The sequence below is a fragment of the Bicyclus anynana genome, chromosome 8, assembly GCF_947172395.1.
Source record: "Bicyclus anynana chromosome 8, ilBicAnyn1.1, whole genome shotgun sequence".
Classification (NCBI taxonomy): domain Eukaryota; kingdom Metazoa; phylum Arthropoda; class Insecta; order Lepidoptera; family Nymphalidae; genus Bicyclus; species Bicyclus anynana.
In genome coordinates, this window is record NC_069090.1 from 11,218,640 (window position 1) to 11,238,164 (window position 19,525).

At 34.9% G+C, this 19,525-nt stretch overlaps 1 protein-coding gene across 1 annotated transcript in view; it reads left to right on the top strand.

Moving 5' to 3' along the window:
• LOC112048396 (bicaudal D-related protein homolog) overlaps positions 1-19,525 on the top strand; it is a 123,613-nt gene that overhangs the window by 76,275 nt on the left and 27,813 nt on the right. The window contains exons 2-4 of the mRNA XM_024085911.2: positions 7,585-7,725; positions 16,425-16,580; positions 17,507-17,680. Coding sequence (XP_023941679.2) covers positions 7,585-7,725; positions 16,425-16,580; positions 17,507-17,680 — 471 coding nt within the window. The remainder of the gene's footprint in view (positions 1-7,584; positions 7,726-16,424; positions 16,581-17,506; positions 17,681-19,525) is intronic.

Sequence of the window (19,525 nt, forward strand, 5' to 3'; positions counted from 1 at the left end):
AACTTAAATCCTTATCAAAATAAATTATTTAATAATCACAAGGATATTATAGAGATAAGATTTGTCCTTTACAGTATGTTAATTAGTTATATAGTTTCGGAGATAATACAAAATTTCTGAAAGTCGCAGAAATGCCGCTATATGACGCCCCGCGGTTTCAATTACGTGGTTCCCGTTCCAGTGTGAATATGAGGACCAAACATAGCCTATGACACTCGCAAATAATGTAGCTTTCTATTGGTAAAAGAATTTTCCAAATCGGTCCAGTAGATCCAGAGATTACCCCCGACAACCTCACAAACTTTACCTCTTTATAGTATTAGCAAAGAAGTCGCTTGGGGAATTATAGTCTTTTGGTCATTGCAACACGCACAAAAGGCTGGACCAATTTTGCTGAGGGTAGGGATAGGATAGGGGTAGGGAAGGGGTAGGATAGAGGTAGGGTAGGGGTAATTTAGGGAAAGTGTAGGGTAGGGTAGGATAGGGTACCGATAAGGTACGGGCAGTGTAGGGTAGGGGCAAGGTAGAGGTAGGGGAAGGATATGGAACGTATAGGGTAGGGGAGGAGTAGGATAGGGGTATGGTAGGGTAAGGTAGGGTACGGGTAGGGTAGGGTTAGGGTAGGGGTAAGGTAGGGATAGGGAAGGGTTAGGATTAGCGATAGGGTAGGAGTAAGGTAGGGGTAGGTTAGGGGTGGGGTAGGGTTAGATTAGGGGTAGGGTAGGATAGGGTATGGATAGATTACGGGTAGGGTTAGGGTAGGGGTAAGGTGGGGGGAGGGTAGGGTTAGCGTTAGCGGTAGGGTAGGAGTAAGGTAGGGGTAGGGTAAGGTAGGGTAGGGTTGGGTAGGTTTACGAGCAGGGTAAGGAGGTAGATAAGTTTACATAAATTTTTACGCAGACGAAGTCGCGGGCGTCCGCTAGTATTCTATAAAATCCTAAATTCAGAGCAAATTCAACCATAAGTATTGAGTATAAGGATGAATTTGCAAATGCGACTTTGAATTGAGTGCCAAGAAGTTGTGTTTGGCATTCATTGAGTTAGGCCGTTTTTTGGTCACTGATTGTGCATCCACTTTTTAATAGGAGATCGATGCTGCTAAAACCGCTTAACTGCTGGATCAAGGGTCGAATACAGAAGGCAGTGATTCTTGAGACAGTGCGTTTTGTGAGGAGATCTCTCTGAGGACAGGAGGACAATAGGAGGACACACAATTGTACAGCGGGAGCGTTGAATTTTCTTTTTAAAATTTTTATAGTGTTTTGTATTATACATATATGTCACCGTTAAATTGTAAAATACGTTACTTTATAATCTCACTCGCGATATTGTAATCTGTCGATATATTGTGAACTGAACATACCTGTTTAAAATAGAGTATTTAAAAAAAAATTGGAAACGCACTGGCCACCCCTTCGATTTTCTTTCTTTTTCATTTTTCTTTGATTTGTCCATTGTAATTTTTTACCATTTGTATTATGCCCACAAAATATTACATATTTTTGTAACTCTATGGTAAACTCATCCTGATTGACAATTTAACGGTTTCACTTCGACAGCTTATAATATACCGAAAAATAACACGTTAAACTGTAATCAATATGTTCAGTTCACAATATATCGACAGATTACAGTATCGCCGGTGAGATTGTAAACTAACGTATATTATAATTTATTAACGTATATAATAATTTATCGGTAACATACGTTGCTAAAGATTTAAAAAAGGACAAATAAATGAGAGAAAAAAACATTATGGCTGTATCCATTATCACAACCCATCTGTTTAGCAAGTTCACAATAATGTTGTAAATAGTAAAACAATTTTATTTTACTAAGTAGGATTTGTTTCGCAAGCTGTTTCCGTTTTTCCGTTTTGCATCAAATTATAATGATGTATAATTAACTCGATTGATTCCGGCAGTATATTGAGCTGCTTTTCATTTACACTAGTTGTAAATTGCAATGTTATTTAAATATCGTCGTTTCAAAACTGAAAATGTATAAGAACTACTTCCTGCATAACGTGATATATTATGCAGAATATTTTAAATTTCTCCACGTTATCTGTAAAGTTTTCTTAGAGCCGTGATAGCCCAGTGTGTATGACCTCTGCCTCCAATTCCAGAGATTGTGGGTTCCAACCCGGTCCAGGGCATGCGCCTTCAACTTTTCAGTTGTGTGCATTTTAAGAAATTAAATATCACGTGTCTCAAACGATGAAGGAAAAACATCGTGAGGATACCTGCATACCTGAGAATTTTCTAAATTATCTGCATGTGTGAAGTCCGCCAATCCGCAGAGGGCCAGCGTAGTGGACTATTTGACCTAACCCCTCTCATTCTGAGAGGAGACTCGAGCTCAGCAGTGAGCTGAATATGGGTTGATAATGAATGTAAAAGGACCCAAATGCCCAAAAATAGACGTTGCTTGAAACAACAAGCCAAGGTCTCGCACTTTGTAAGCTGGTTTTCGTAATTTTATATAAATATTCTAATCAACACTTAAGGGCTTGTCAGGATGTTGCACCTGTGAATTGGTAACCATTTAATATTTCGCAACGTTGACCTGGATATGTGCATGACTCAATGACATTAGATACTTGTTCTGACAGTTATTTATTATACAAATCACGTCTCCCTTGCACGTAAACGCCAAACTATGGCTTATCGCGCTAACATCAAAATATACAGCAAACGAAATACTAACTGAATTAGAAGTAGTTTTTATCACAACTTGCTTCTCTTGAACCAAACTGACTTCAAGTGTCACACACTACTTCAAATATTATGAAATAGTGATTTATAAACTTGGATTATTTTGCGCTTGGATTGTTTTAACACACTACTGAATATATGTATATCAGGACAATAAACATGGCTATGTGGGTAGGAGAGGCATACCAGAAAAAAATCTGTATATCCTGCATAAAGATTATAGACCTGAAACTTGGATTATTTTGTGCTTTCAAGTGGGATTGTGTGTTCTTTAGAGATGTTTCAACAAACACCCTTAGAGTCTACACAAAATAAAAATGGCTATGTGGGTAGGAGAGGCATACCATGAAAATTCTGTATATCCCGCCTAAATCCCTAGGCTTCGGTAGACTTGCAGCAAGTTTTATACATTAGAACGGGTATCCAAAGTTGCTTCTTACAAGTTTTAATTGGGATCAATAGAACAGAGAAGGTTCACATGTTATAAAGACACTGTTTAACCCTTCACTGGGTGACAAACCCGAGCTTTGATCGGAGTTTTTCTCTCTGCCACACGATGGAAATTATGGGTAGACTCAGCATCCAGACGGTGAATCTATGGAATTTTAAAATCTACACTAATATTATAAAGCTGAAAAGTTCGTTTGTTTGGACGCGCTAATCTCAGGAACTACTGGTCCGATTTGAAAAATTCTTTCAGTGTTAGATAGCCCATTTATCGAGGAAGGCTATAGGCTATATATTATCTCCGTATTCCTAAGGGAAAGGGAACCACGCGGGTGAAATCACGCGGCATCAGATAGTGTCTCATATATTCTACGTATACAATAGTTCATGTTCTATAAATATTTCTTAGCGTATATTTTACCTGTGTCTGTAACATTGATTTAGTTTGTATTTTAATAATAGTTTTCTATGAACTTTCACTAGATTCTCGTGTTATGAGATCACAACGTTACCTTCCTATTATTATCAGTACATAAAATTAGCTACAATTGAATTAAGTGATATCTAACAGTAAACAAAAGAATTGCACTTAGCATCGGAAGCTTGACTCTAGCATTGTTCGATCACAAGAATTGTGAAAATGTTCCACTTATCAGATGGCTTTATGGTTCAAGTGTTCACATACCTTCATCTGCATGAGCATCTAGGTCGGTAAAGTACATTAAGTAAATTTTATATAGCTCTTATTACATTGTAATAAAGCTTACAATTGATTAAAATATAGTGTCTTCAAGATTCGCGTCCTTCTTTCATCGTCACAATGGTTTTAATGTCAAGTCGCAAACTTTCTTCGCAGGGAGATCTTGACAGTGATAGGTTTGTAACAAAGAAATTGCTCTGGTTATTTTCGTCGGGTTAAATGCTTTTTTTTGATAGAAGTAATATTTTTTTCTTATTATCTTATATTAGCTATAATTCCTAGTTCCTTAAATAACATTAGTAAATATAACTAAAATTATATTTGACTATAAGTAAAAATAATTGCCGCTTTGAACAGTATAAGTATACAAATAGTAAAGTAATTAAACATTACCAAGTTACCAAGCTGCTTCAATGAATAACTAAAATTATATTTTACTATGTATAACTAAAAACAATTATCAATTTTTAGACAGACATCAAATCATTAAATAAGTATTAACCTACCTAACCAAGTAACTTCTTCGAGATGTATTTATTTTATGAAGTTTGAGTTAATACTTTTTTTTATATAAATAAATTCAAAAACCTCTCAGTTTAAAGCTATATAAAAATTTTAATAAAAAAAATTCAACCGACTTCCAACTCAAAAAATAACTTTAACTAAAAAGCAAAAAATAACATCCTACCTATGTGCTACCTTCTGATCAGTTTGAAGGCGGTGCCAAGCCAGTGATGTTTTAATTAAATACGTTTAAACTACAAAATTTCTGTGGTTATTCCAGAAACAGCTTTAATTAAAACACGACACTGGCTTGGCACCGACTTCAAACTGATCAGAAGGTAGCACATAGGTAGGATGTTATTTTTTGCTTTTTAGTTAAAGTTATTTTTTGAGTTGGAAGTCGGTTGAATTTTTTTTATTAAAATTTTTATTTTTTTATTTTTAGTGTTAGCATACCCACTGCGTGTGTACAGTCACAACCTATCTAAGTGGAAAGTTCTTATCAATACAAAATTATCAAGTCCAAACACAAGGTAGCTACTGTGAGCCGTCGAGGAAGCTTCGTCTTCATCACCAGACCCTTAATACAGTCGCAATCCATCTAGGTGGAAAGTTCTCATCAATACAAATTTATCAAGTCCAAACACAAGGTAGCTACTGTGAACCGTCGAGGAGTTCTCTTCACTGTCCCTCGTCTTCATCACCAGACCCTTGATATAGTCACAATCCATCTAGGTGGAAAGTTCTCATCAATACAAATTTATCAAGTCCAAACACAAGGTAGCTACTGTGAACCGTCGAGGAGTTCTCTTCACTGTCCCTTGTCTTCATCATCAGACCCTTAATACAGTCACAACCCATATAGGTGGAAAGTACTCATCAATACAAATTAATCAAGCCCAAACAAAAGGTGACTGCTGTAAATCCTTGACGAGTTCCATCGTCTGTGTTTCGGCTCCATCATCAGACCAACTCCAAACCTTCATAAAGTTGTAGTGGTTTAAAATACCTTATGGAAACACTAACAAACGTACTAGCCGTCCCTACAACTTTCGAAAGTTTCCCTCAATTTCTCCAGGATGCCATCATCAGATCCTCACATGAAAAAAATGGGACCACCCTGGAAGTAAACCCTATAAAACAAAAAAAGAATTTTCAAAATCGGTCCATAATTGACGGAATTATCGCTGGACATACATAAAAAAAAAAAAAAAAAAAAAAAAAACATACATACAGCCGAACGTAGAACCTCCTCCTTTTTGGAAGTCGGTTAAAAAGACAAAATATTGTCCTAATTTATCTCATTTATAGAAATCGTCGTTATAATGCTTTTTTGGATGTGTAATATTAAATTTTGATGCATTTGAGTTTTGTCTACTATTATAGGTAGACAACGACCTTTTATATATTATTGTAGGTAGAACTTTAAAGACGTATATTGTATTACGAATTTGTAATATGATACACAACAATTGTATTCATTATGTTGTTGTCATCGTACCATGTGACGCACAAATTGTTCTTTCAGCAAAGTTTGCGATGTCTGGCTTCAGTTTACACAGTTTGTTCAAATAACTTACCTATTGAAATTATTCTCTGCTACGTGTATGTTTAATTGTGGCCTTTGTCTTCAGTTTAATTCAAATTGCACTATTTGTTTGATAAATTCTAGGTTTCGAAGCAACGATTTAGGTGGAACCAAAATCATATCAAATATTGGATTGTTCATTTATTTTTGGTAGTATCTTTGACACTTTTTTTTTGTATTTTTTATACGCGGGTGAACCTGCGTATAATATATACTCGTAGTGTGTGACACTCACAAATAATGTAGTTTTCTATTGGTAAAAGAATTTTCAGATTCAGTTCAATATATTGAGTGATAACCCCATACAACCTCACAAACTTTACATTTTATGATGTTAGTGGGTACCTATCAGTGGCGAAGGGTTCATTTAATCCGATTCCCGACGGGTTACCTTTAACATCCATGCATATTCATTGTTGTACTGTATCTAGGTATATGAGAAACCGAAGTTTGTATCACGCTATATGAATCACCTTTTCTTTGGGACGGCTTACCTTCATCTAAATACCATCCTTCGCCACTGGTACCTATATATTGCAGTTCGCATGTCTTTGGATTTTAAATCAATTTTTCCAAGGCGTTATGATCTGTAAGTGAATTTTGAAGACCCGGACATATTCTCAGTCGGTAATTTAATAAGATATAAAGTATAATATTACTCTATGACAAGGTGCTATTTGTGTTAACGGTTGACTGACTCATATAACTTTTGCGATTGAATAATACGTTTTATGTATACTTTTTATGTTTATGCGGTGTTCTTGATCCACATCAAGACCACCGCAAAAACATGAAATACCATGCAACAAAAACAAAATTAACTGCGTCTCTTACTATTTATCAATTCAATTTATTATCAAGAGCTAGAAAAGTAGCTAAAAGGTGTTAGAGTTAGAAATGTATTTCTTGCGGTTGACTGCTTTAAAACAAATGAACTATATCCTATTCCTATAAGAGGTTTTAGAGCTAGAGAAGTATTTGCGGTATATACACCGAACTCCTATTAAAAGTGAATCTAAATACACGAAAACGTTGGACATAGCAGCGACACTATATCCGCATACGAAATGTTTTTGAATTAAAGTCAGCATTTTTTGTCATCGAGGTTTAATAAAACACTTACTTACTTTAAAATATTTCAAGAAACCAATTAAGAAAAATAAAAAAAAAGACAAAAATGTTTTTCTAATCTTACCCGGTATTGAAATCAGAAATATTATATCGTACCTTGGTTACACCACTAGTTCACATGGCTATGTAAACTTCAGTTGAATTTAATGTACGCTTATTGTATGTCTGTAATTATAACTGGCTGTGACGACACCAGGGTCTCAGCTGAAAATCAGCGCCGAGCATTGTTTTTTTGCGATGAACGGCTAATGCTGAGCTGTAAACATTTTCTGTTTGGTGTCACAGACAGTCTTAAAATATCTAAGATAGGATGTACTGTTTGTGACACTAAAAATGACTAAACATATTTTCTTTCTTTCTTTCTTTCTTTCTTTCTTTATTTACCTACTGTTTGTACCTATTTCCGCAATCTCATGTCTAAAAGTCTTTGTACTGAAGATTCGGCATCTTGAGTATAACGCTATAAAATAAAATTAACTCTTTCTTTCTTTCAACAGGAGTTGGAGCAGGAGAAGCATTTGTTGCGCCGACGGTTGGACACCACGCAAGGAGAGTATGAGGCTCGTCTCTTGGAGCTTCAGAATGACATCAAGGAGCTCACCGCCAAGATCGGCACTAGAGATAACTCAGTCAAGCAGGTATGTTGTTTGTCACGCGTTTCTTTATAGAACGAAGTTCTTTCATCCGGCTTACATCGTAGAGTGAACTGGTAGAAATCGTTGTACGAACGTAGTAGTAGCCTGATTTATTAAGAGGTTCCTTAACTTTATTTTCATACTAGCGGACGCCCGCGACTTCGTCCGCGTGAAAGTCGTAAACTTTCAACTACCCCTATCCTACCCTACCCTACCTCTACCCTACCCCACCCTACCCTACCCCTACCCTACCCCTACCTCTACTCTACCCTATCCCAACCCTACCCTACCCTACTCCTACCCTACTCATTAAGGCTGCACTTCTTTATTTATTCCTTCCCCCGCGAGTCGCGTCGAGCGCGGCAACCGTTACACAAAAATAATCCATATAGCATGAATTAGTATTCACGCGCGATGGCTTAGCGTATTTCTTGTATAACTTTGGTGTTTCTTTACCGATTTTTATGATTCTTTTTTTATTGAATAGGTAATAATGTTAACTTTTTTAGTTAGGGATGAGTGATGAGTGTTATAAATATGAGAGTTGACAAATATACCTAATTAGAAAGCTCCGAACTGCTAAGCTATCGGGAGTTACACGTGTTATTGTGAGTCAACCATAAAAGATAGACGTATATATGCTGTTGTGTTTTAGATAATTTTAAGGAAAACATTTCCGTCATACATGATTTCTATGTAGCTTTAACCATTAAGGCTGCACACGCGACGGAAGCTTAAAAAATTGAGTAACTTCTCCCGTTTTCTCAACATTTCTCTTCACTGCTCTGCTCCTATTGATCGTAGCGTAATGAAAAGTATACTATAACCTGCCCAGGAGTATGTAGAATAATTGTACCAAGTTTCGTTAATATCCGTACAGTAGTTTTTGTTTCTATAAAGAACATACAGACAGACAGACAGACAAAAATTTTACTGATTGCATTTTTGGCATCAGTATCGATCACTAATCACCCCCTGACAGTTATTTTGGAAAAATATTTCATGTACAGAATTGACCTCTCTACAGATTTATTATAAGTATAGATAGACTACTTTCAAAATTTTTACCATATCACAAAACTCGACAAAAAAGTGAAAATTAGATCTAACTATAGAATAACTTTAGATATATGACTATAAAGTAAAAGATTTCGAAAAAAAATTTAATTGATTCATTACTTAATTGTTCGTACTGTGAGTGGATGTCAAAAAGTCAAGTCCAATAAAAAAGTTAGGTATTTCATCTAACTCAGCACAAGGAACCAATTCATTCTTACTTATTTCATTTAGAAAACTCCTCATTCCGTATGAAACTACTTACTATGAAGATAAACTTTCGTGTATCCCCGCTACGAATTCAACCGCTATTTTTTGTCACGCTGACGTAGCCTTCCATGGACTCCTGGGCGTCCCTTTACCACTTTGGGAATCAATGGCCTATCATTATCATCATTATCAATGAATGACAGGAGTTAGGCCAACCACCACGCTGGCCCAATGCGGATTGGCAGACTTCACACACGCAGAGAATTAAGAAAGTTCTCTGGTATGCAGTTTCCTCACGACGTTTATACTTTTGAGCTAAGCCTCGGCCTATAGCTTTCCTCAATTTAAGTGTTACCCAACAATGGCAGAATTATACATTTTGGAACAAATAGTTCATTAGATTATCGCGTACAACCAAACATTTCAACTTTATAGCGTTAGTATAGGTAGGTACGTGCCCTATTCATATCGGTTACAATATTTTCCTTCGTAAAGAGCAAAGTAGCCAACAACAATCAGTGTTGACCTTAGCGTATTGTTGTTGGTGGGTTTCGGTGTCCGCGTCGATTCGGTGGCGGTAGCATTGAGTACTGCGAACTGAGTCAAGGCTATATGTCACACTGATAGCGGGCATGATGAATGAGATCTACTGTTACCGCCTTATAGACGGGAAGTCCCAGGTTCTTTAATCAGAAGAAATACGTGGAAATCAATGTAAACTTTCAATCCCTATTTCACCACTTTAGGGGTTGAAATTTAATAATTCTTGAATCACATCACATTTCGTATTTTTTTATGATTTATGAACAAATTTTTAAAAATGAAGGACTTTCCATACAAACTTTAAACCCCTGTTTCACACCCTTCTGATTTAATTTCCGCGACTAAAAGTACCTTACGCATTCTGGTCTCAAATCTTACCAAGTTTCATTAAATTCATTCAGTAGTTTCAGCGTGATGCCCGGTCAACAAAAAACACGGACAGACAGACAGACGACAAGAAATCGAAAAATATCTACAATGTACAGAATTTGACCTGTTACAGTTTTATTATAAGTATAGATAAAGAATAACAGACGTTAAAATCGATGCGGTCACTAGGTTAGAACCCTTATTTACGAGCCTATTCCATATTTCCAAAAATACTACTAGAATACGGACTAGTACCTAATTTCAAGAATCGAATGTAGGTACATACATATTATCCATAACCTTCGCGCCTAATTCCTAAGGTCACAGAAACCGTCATATTTGTTTGTTAGCTGAAACCCCAAAACTTTCTTAAGCCCTTGGTAAATCTTTGATAATCCCCTTTGTTTCAATAGGATTTTCACTAATTACTTATTTCCATACTTCAACACGTTTTTCGGGCATTAGCCCAAAAATACTTTCAGCTAAATAAGATTATTTTAATAGCACATGTCAACAACGTTTTCATATTATATAGAAGTTTCCAGTAAGTGTTAGTGCCAACATTTACATACCCGGTAGTGAAAGTTGGGTAGGGCAAGAGAAGGACATAAGAAATTTAATGCAGAAGAGACGAAAGCATTAAGCACTAAGAATGGAGTAGCCTGAATGAAAGAGTAAGAAAAAGTGTAATAAGAGAACTTTATTGTATAAACGATGATGTAGTTAAAATCAAGAATGATTCTGATTCTAAATCAAGATCGATTGCACTTACAAATGATGACTGACACTGAAAGGAGACTAACAAAAGGGTTGGGTGAATGGAAATAATGGAAGGGGAAGGTCACCCTAGACCAAATCCAGGACATTCTTAATAAAGGCCAGACAAGATGAAAGGATTGATGAGAATGGAAGAAGCAAGGGAGATATGCAAGAACACCAAGGTGAAAGTTCATTGATCTGAACTAAACATTAAATAAATGTTGAATTCGATACCTAGGGTTTAGGTAGGCTTGTCGCAAACATCGCTGTAGACAAAGTTCGTCTAATTGGAAATTAATTGGCTTCTCGATTTCGCATCAGACGACACGAGACGGTGTCGATGTCTGCCTATCAAGCCTTACAAACGTTTGTCAATCCACATGAAGGCTGACAAAGATAGGCAATAGCAGAGCATTTTAATCTCAAAACAGACAACGCTAAGAGCTAACGCTTTTAGCAATAGAAGTAGCAAGGGGGCGTGGCCCGCGTACACCCGGGTGTGCGGAACATCGCAAGCGTGTCCGCGCACGTACTAGCAGTCTTGTTTTGTTCTGTGACAAAAGGAATAAATAATATTCAACTCTAAAGTAAGGGTGACATATTTCATTTTTCACTTAATATTAAACAGCCATTTAGGCCACGCCCCTGGGTACGTTGGTTTCAATACAAAGAATTGGCACTTTATAAATCTAGTTACCTCTTATATCTGTGATTTCAATAGTCAAAATATTTGAGAATTTAAGCTTGCGTGTCTACCTTATTTTTAAAATACTGGTCCTCCAATTAATAAACCAGATTGCCACCTTGATGTGGAATTAAATCTAGATGAAAGAAAAGATTTGTATAATTATTGTAATATGCCTATTGTATATGAATAATTTCAACTCCATTCACGATTTTCTAAACACAAGCTTTATCATGCATTAACTTAAGTCAAACATTTACGAAGTTTTACCTTAAACCAGATCAAGTTTTGGTGTCAGTGCTGTGATCGACTAGCCAAGTTACAGGTACATCAATTCTCTTTCTACAACCGTTAACGCTTCGAAAACTAAAAAATGTATGGGAGTGTTTTAACCCATTCTCTCATTATGGATAACGAATGTCATCCCCACACATTCTTTAGTTTTTGAAACGTTAGCGTTTGTAGTAAAAGAATAAATTAACTTGATTACAGGCCCAGTATTCTCATATCATATTCAGCGTAAAAATTAACGACCAATATAATTTTAAGGGCACGGTCCGTGGGTGTTTATTCATAAACTGGTCGCCATGACGTCAGAGCCACAACAAACACCAATTTCCCTGAACTGTGGCTACTGAAGTGGCCGGTAACCCTGAACTGAACACCTGAAGGTCACCGCTCGCGCCACTGTAAGCTAATTGGCGATTTAGGCAAATGGACAACCCAATAGATATAACGTTGATGGTATAGTGTTATTAATTAATAGGCCTTAGATTAACTACAAAGTAGACTAATTAATATTTATTTTTCATCAAAGATACGTTGAAGTTGAGATTATCTATACTAATATTGAAAGATGTAAAGATTATGGTATGGTATTGTGAACCAATTTTGAAAATGTATTTACCACTAGAAAGCCACGTTTTCGGTGGGCGTCATAGGCTATCTTATCCCCTTATTCTCACGGAAATGGGGGTGAAATCGACGGGTTATTTCGTGTGAAAAGAAAAGTAAATCATTCATCAAATTAAATCATATATTTAGAACAAACGCCATCTAACTGCTTACATATTGTCAAGATATTGTCGCTATTAGCACCCTGGATTGCAAATTTATAAAAGTACGTTCACTGATCCGTATCGTACGGATCGCATCGATAGAATTTTATCTACTGTAAATCAACAAATCCGTTTGATGCGACGCGTCCGATACATACGATGCGGATCTATGGACGCCTACCACAATAGGCGCCTGTATCTAGTTCAGTCATTGTACAATTTGTAAAATAAATATTGAAAAAACTATGTAATAAAAATTTCGTTACAATAATTCATGCTGTCTGCAAAAATGACTATATGTTACCTCTAAGTTAAGTGAACAGAGGGCCTAGTGCCAGTTTGATACTGTGACGATCATGTTGACGTAAACGCGAATTTCTAAGGAATTTAAAAAGCGCCATCTAATGGCACTACTGCACAACTGTTTGAATTCCATATAAATTCGCGTTTACGTCAACGCGATAGTAACAGTATGAAAATATTGAAAACTCACACTAGGTACGTTCGTTTTTGGAGAAATAAATATCTTTAAACCGATTTGATCTAGCAAGTAGTAAGTGTCAAAGCAGCAAACTGTGACGCATCCTTGCTCCCTTCCCGTCATCATTTCCACACCACACAGCTCACCTTGGGCAACTACACCCAGTAATTACGACAACCATTGTCCACCATTTACTTGTTAAGCGGAAATCTCTGTCGATTAGATTTTTTTTGATGAGCAGGAAGCACCCTCGGCAGCTATCACGGCCAGACACGGATATTTTCGAAGTAACTTTTTAAGACACCGTAACACATGATAGAAAGTAACTGAATAGTTATCGTATGAAATGTAAGAGTAGGAAATATAGTTACATAGTTCTTCCTTTGGCCGTGGAGACTCTTGGGCCATTTGTCTCAACTGGTGACAGAAGGGCTGGCTCATTTTTTGCGCAAAGGATCAACCGGGCTGTCCAAAGCGGAAATGCAGCATGTATTCTTGCCACCATTCCACGTAGGTATGATTTGTATTTAGATTATAATTATGAACTTAATCTGTAACAAGATGTAAGTGCAGCTCAAAAATTAACGTAGGTAATAGGGATGTTGACTAGGTTTGAATATATCGATTTTTATGATACATTCGGGTAAATAAGGTCAATGTTAACCAATTTATACATAAAAAGCAAAGATTGTCTGGATATTTGCAAAATAAATGAGAATATAAAATTTCAAAATCTTTTAAAATCTTTTATCGTAATTAGATGAAAATTCATACAGTTTCATACAGTAAACGCACAAATAACAAAGATATTAGTAATTCTGTTCGAACGCCCGTACAAATCTAACGATCATTATGACCTACGACGTCATTATATTGTACCATTTTGTATGGGACGTTTTTCAGGGATCTGCGGCAGCGCCGCAAATATGACCCTTTAAATCTGTGTAGCTCCAAAAGTAATAATCGCAGATACCCTGTTACTTTTACAAAATTGCTTTACTATTAGCATATTCCTAATTTATATACAATTTAAAAATTGTCATCATCCCCATTCTTTTCATAATATTTTCAGATGTTAGTAGGTAAGTATTTTTCTAATACTTGTAGAGTCCTCAATTTAATTTGCAAATATACACAAATATAAAAAGGTTTATTTCTTATGTTCCGAAAAATTTAAGAATTTTTCGTAAAGAATGCTACAGTTTTAGCCAAAGGTCATTTGCAAACAATTGGTTAAAAGTATGCCAAAAATATTACTTTACCTACGTACCTACATAATGTATGTAATTTAAATAATGGAAGCTTTTCAGTTACGAATGGTAAAACTCATGCAAACAACAATGACCTTGTAAGTTAAGGTATTTCGGGGATCACTTAGCACTCCGTAAAAACTAAGAGATTAAAAAAAACACTGAAATACGTTACGTACAGACTTACTCTACGTATTACGTATAATTCATTGTTAAGTTACAACATTTGCCATTGTTTCCGTAACCTTCCAAATTACGCAGAAATTGTCGTTTCGTAAATATTTCTGAGTAAGTATGCCTACATTTTAAACTTATTAGTTACGGCAAGGATTGTTTTTGTAAATTATTCAGCAATTAGCACGAATGGCGGTGGCAACTTCGTGGGTTTATTGCCTTTAATCTCATTTGAATAATAAATAGAGCATATTTTGTCGCTTAAAATTGGGCCATTCTTAAATCGTGTCACAAAAATATTTAAGCATTCATCCATATTTGGCTTGCCGACATTTTGTTCGCCAAAAATTCGGCAAGCCATATATGGATGATGGAGGAATTATGGTTAATCCAAAAATGGTTTGCGTGCACGATTAAATCAGATTGGCTATTAATTGATTTCTGGACAAACAAAATACTGTAGACTGTTTAAATGTAGTTAAAGCTAATCAAACAAACAACAAATACTTCAGCTTTATAATATTAGTATAGATAAAATGTAAAAGAATGTGAAAACGATACAATGAGAAAGTAGCTAAGTATTTTTTATTAAAGTCCTTGTCCATCTAAATTTACTTTAATTAATTTATTATCAATTTACAATTTTCTGTGGAAAATATTATAAGGAACTTCGACTAGGAAATAAGTCATTAATTTAGAAGTTCAGAATAGATACTTTCGCTTGTTTAAAAACAGATCCTAGTTAGTTTAAAGCAAATCCTAACATCCTAGCGCAGCACTGAATGTATTATAGAAAAGCGTTTTATATGCGAGGGCCTAGTGGCAGTTTGATACTGTGATGATCACGTTAACGTAAACGCGAATTTCTAAGCAATTGAAACACCGCCATCTAGTGGCACTGCTGCACAACTGTTTCAATTCCATATTAATTCGCGTTTACGTTAACGCGATAGTAACAGTATGAAAACATCGAAAACTCCCACTAGACACACTGTTCAAATCTGTGAAAAGAATTTGACTTAAATTTAATAAACAAACAATTATGCATAAAAATTACATTTAAGATGTGTTTTTACTTGTTGAGTAATGTTTTTGTATTTTTACTTGTTGAGTAATCTTTTGTTAATGTAAGTTACGTTATATTAAATTTTATTATTGTAATTTCGTAGTAAGGTTTACCATTGACGAATATATTTCTTAATTTTACATGAACATGTTGTAAAGTATACTTTCCAATAAATAAACTTAACGATGTACAAATGTAATTTTTATTTAAATTTGGTAATAAACATCAAACAGAGTCATAATATTTATTGATATTTCATAGAATTTCTCATCGCTGATATATTTATCGTTGAAGAAACAAATTTTAATCGAAAGGTTCTATAATATGATTTCATTGAGTAATATTTATGGAAAGTTTATACTTCTACAAGTCGTAAATTTGACAACAAACACGAATGTGTGCTTTACTTAAAAAAAACATGATATAAATAATAATAGTCTACATATATTTATAAAAGAAATTCGGGTCTGTTACAACACTTATAACTCGAGATCTGCTGTACCGATTTTCATGGTTTTTGATTCGTTGGATTTGGCTCCGCCAAGAATAGCAGAATACATCTTAAAAACAATGAAAACTCGACGAATAGATAATTATGAAAGATGAATAATTTTCCATAAATGTTACATTGTTTAGTACCTGTCAACATTTGTTGTCCATCCTTTCAAATACTGTTTATGAAATGATTGACATTTATACGTGCGTTCAGAAAAACTGACAAATGATTAACATATTTTACGCGTGCGTTCATAAATAAAGGAGTAGGTTAGGGGTAGGGTAGGGGTAGAGTAGGGGTAGGAGTAGAGTAGTGTAAGGTAGAAGGATAGGGAAGAAGTGCACATAAGTCAAAGCGAAGCTTGACCGGATCCACTAGTAGTCAATATACTAATAGATACTATTTCCATTATTGCACTTCATAAAATTAGTGATTTATTGTAAAATATGAAAGTAATGTTCTACTTTTAAACTCTGCAATGTTTATATTTATATAATTTTCTCTATGAATCGAAAGAACTAAAAATCAAAGTTAATATGACAATTATTGTTACAGAGAGATGAAGAAAAGGCCAGCTTGATAGCGGAACTAACTGCGCAGAATTCACGTCTTACTGTGCAGTTGAAGGAATCATCAGCCACAGAAGCACAACTGCTAGCCCAGTTGGAAGGACTCAAGGATCAGTGCTCTATGAGGAAGACTAGCTTACAAGTAAGTTCCTTGATCCAAATATTATTTGGTTGTACTATATATGTAATAATAAATACCGGCCAAATGCGAGTTAGACTCGCGCACCGAGAGTTCCGGGCAAACCTGTAGGTGCCTGTAGCTAAAAGTAAAATATTTATTTTTGGTTGCTGATAGCAATAACAATGTGGAAAGCAATAATAATGTGGAAAGAAATTGGCATAAATTTAGGACAAAGATCTCTATCATTTCAGTAATCTATTATCAATACAAGCGAGCTGACTGATAATAACCAAAATAAGAAATATAATAAACGGTTGTACCTTTGACCTTTGTTTTGGGCGTTGTTTTTTTATCACAGCTTTAAGGCAATTAAAACTAAGTATTTGAAACTAGCAGACGCAGCGTAGTTTCACTCGCGTGGTTCTCGTTTCCGCAAGAATACGGGAAAAAATATAATCTATCACACTCGGGGATAGTATAGCTTTCCAACGGTGAAAGACTTTTTTAAATCGGTTCAGTAGTTTCAGAGCCTATTCAATGCAAAAAACTAACAAACTATCAAATATTTCCTGGTTATAATATTAGTATAGATAATCTATTGAGAACAGATTGACAAAGATACTCGGCAGAGGACTTTGTTTATAATATGTATTAATTTATTATAAAATTGGGCCCAAGAACTTACAAGTGATTTAGTATTAAATACAATGAATAAGTTGTCAATACTTCATAAAGGATACTAATTACTTATCAACAAATAAACTGTCTTTCACGTGTTTACGTTAAATGTATTTTGAGATAATGTTAAGTCAATAGAGACACTAATGGACTCTAAATGGTTCCAGTAAAGATATTTTGTCGCTATGTCACTCGTTCATTTGAATTTGTCTTGTGACAATCTTGGTTCCGCATTTGGATCTATTTTTAAAACTGCTTGTTATTTACAGGACCATGTACAAAGTTTGGAGTCCTTGAAAGCTGAGCTAGCACTGATGAGTGATAAGAAGTCTGACCTAGAGCGGAGACTGACTACTTCCCTGCGTGATAAAGACAGCCTGATGCAGCAACTCGAGGAGGCAAACGACAGAATCGCTGCACTTGAAAGACAATTGAAAGAACAAGTAAGTACCGAGAATGCCATCAATGAATGAGCTAATTACTTGTTCATCATAACATGCACTACTGTAGCAACGAAACAAGAAGTTTCGGTTTTTTAAGACAATAATAGGTTGCTTGTAAAGAAATTTTTATTTATGAAAGTTTTGAATCAAATTTTACTGTTTGGGCTTTAGGTGAAAAATGTCTAAAGGATTTTATAGCCCCTCATTATTTTAGCAATCTGCCATTACAATCAGACATTTAGCTATATTTAAATTGGGTTTGGTGCAAAATGCAGTGATTTACCCAAATATAATGTAATGTCTATTACATGATATCTTGTGGCGTTCGTCTCCTTAAATAAACACTTATGTACTAGTAAAAATATACTAAGTGCGGGAAATAGCCATAGAATCTTACTAACGAGTATGTTCAGAACACGTAAAGATTGTCCGTGATGGATGAGTTTCACGAGTGTCTTGCAAAAACGGGTGATACATGGCCATAGTTGTACCAAATTGTTATGGTTCTTGATTAAGCGTTTGCAGTTATTATCGCACGTTCTAGAAAAACGGGTAAAAGCACCGTAAAGTTTCGAATCGCGAAAATCTGCGTGTAATCGTCTTTGTACATTCTAAGTAATATTACATTAGTTGTAACCTGTTATAGTCCGTTATGTTTATGACTCAGTTTATTAATATAGAAAATTAAATAAACAGCGGAAATGTCATGTATTAAATGTGAAACGGCTGATTTAAATGTCACTACATATTTGAATTTAAACAAGCATGAAAACAGAATGGAAGATACATTGTACCTGCATATTCTATGGGTTTATAGAACGTTGCACTATGAACATTGGTTTGATCATTGTTATTTTATAGTTTGTCGAACTGTTATTCATTGTCATTATTGATGGTAACCGTTATGCTTTTGAAAAACCACAACTAGAATCACTCAGTTGTCCAACTTATGCAAAAGCCAAAGAAATAACAATAAAAAATCATTAATATTTTATTGTTTTATTTCTTCGTTGTATATGCAAATGAAATGATAGTCATTTATTACGATATAAATAATGAGTGTTAAGTAAAATGATTTATATTTCGGTGTACCTATGATGTATAGTGAAAGTTTAACAGTATTGTTTTTATAATTGCTGAATAAGTTATGTAAATATTTGTTGAATACGCGACTACAAGAAAGGTTTATTATTTTCAATTTAATTTTTAAAATAATTGAAGAGACAAAATCAATAAAATCATACTGATTACGTTTATCTAACAAAGTTTTTCATTAGATTCCTCAAGAAGTCAAAAAATCGTCTTTGCTATACTAATAGCATTAACAACTGAGTCTTAGGGCCATAAATCATTTCTCTATATCTATCTCGCTTGCACTTATGGGTCTTATGGAGCCGTCTAGTGAAGGGTGTAACAATGAAAGACATATTATCGATAAGTAAAGTTTATTATCGTATCTTGTTCACAAAATTAAAAAAATTAACAATATTTGATTTAATATAATACATATTTCATATTATATAATTATTAACTAAATAAAATTAATCTTCATCTGAGTCTTCATCATCAGAATCTTCGTCTTCTGCCAAATTTATTATATATTAGTATCCATAGTGCGCAACGAGTAACACATGAATGTATTTATTTAATTGCAGTAAACACATTTATAGCAAAAAAAATACGCAATGCAATTACATTAGAAACCGACCAATCAGAATCGTCCAAATCATTATTGACTCATCATTAGCACGTGCGCAGGTAGCCGTTTATCGATAATTAGGGTGCGCAGGTAGGCGCGCTGCACATTCCTATCTTTTTTGACTTTTATGACCGGACGACTCAGAT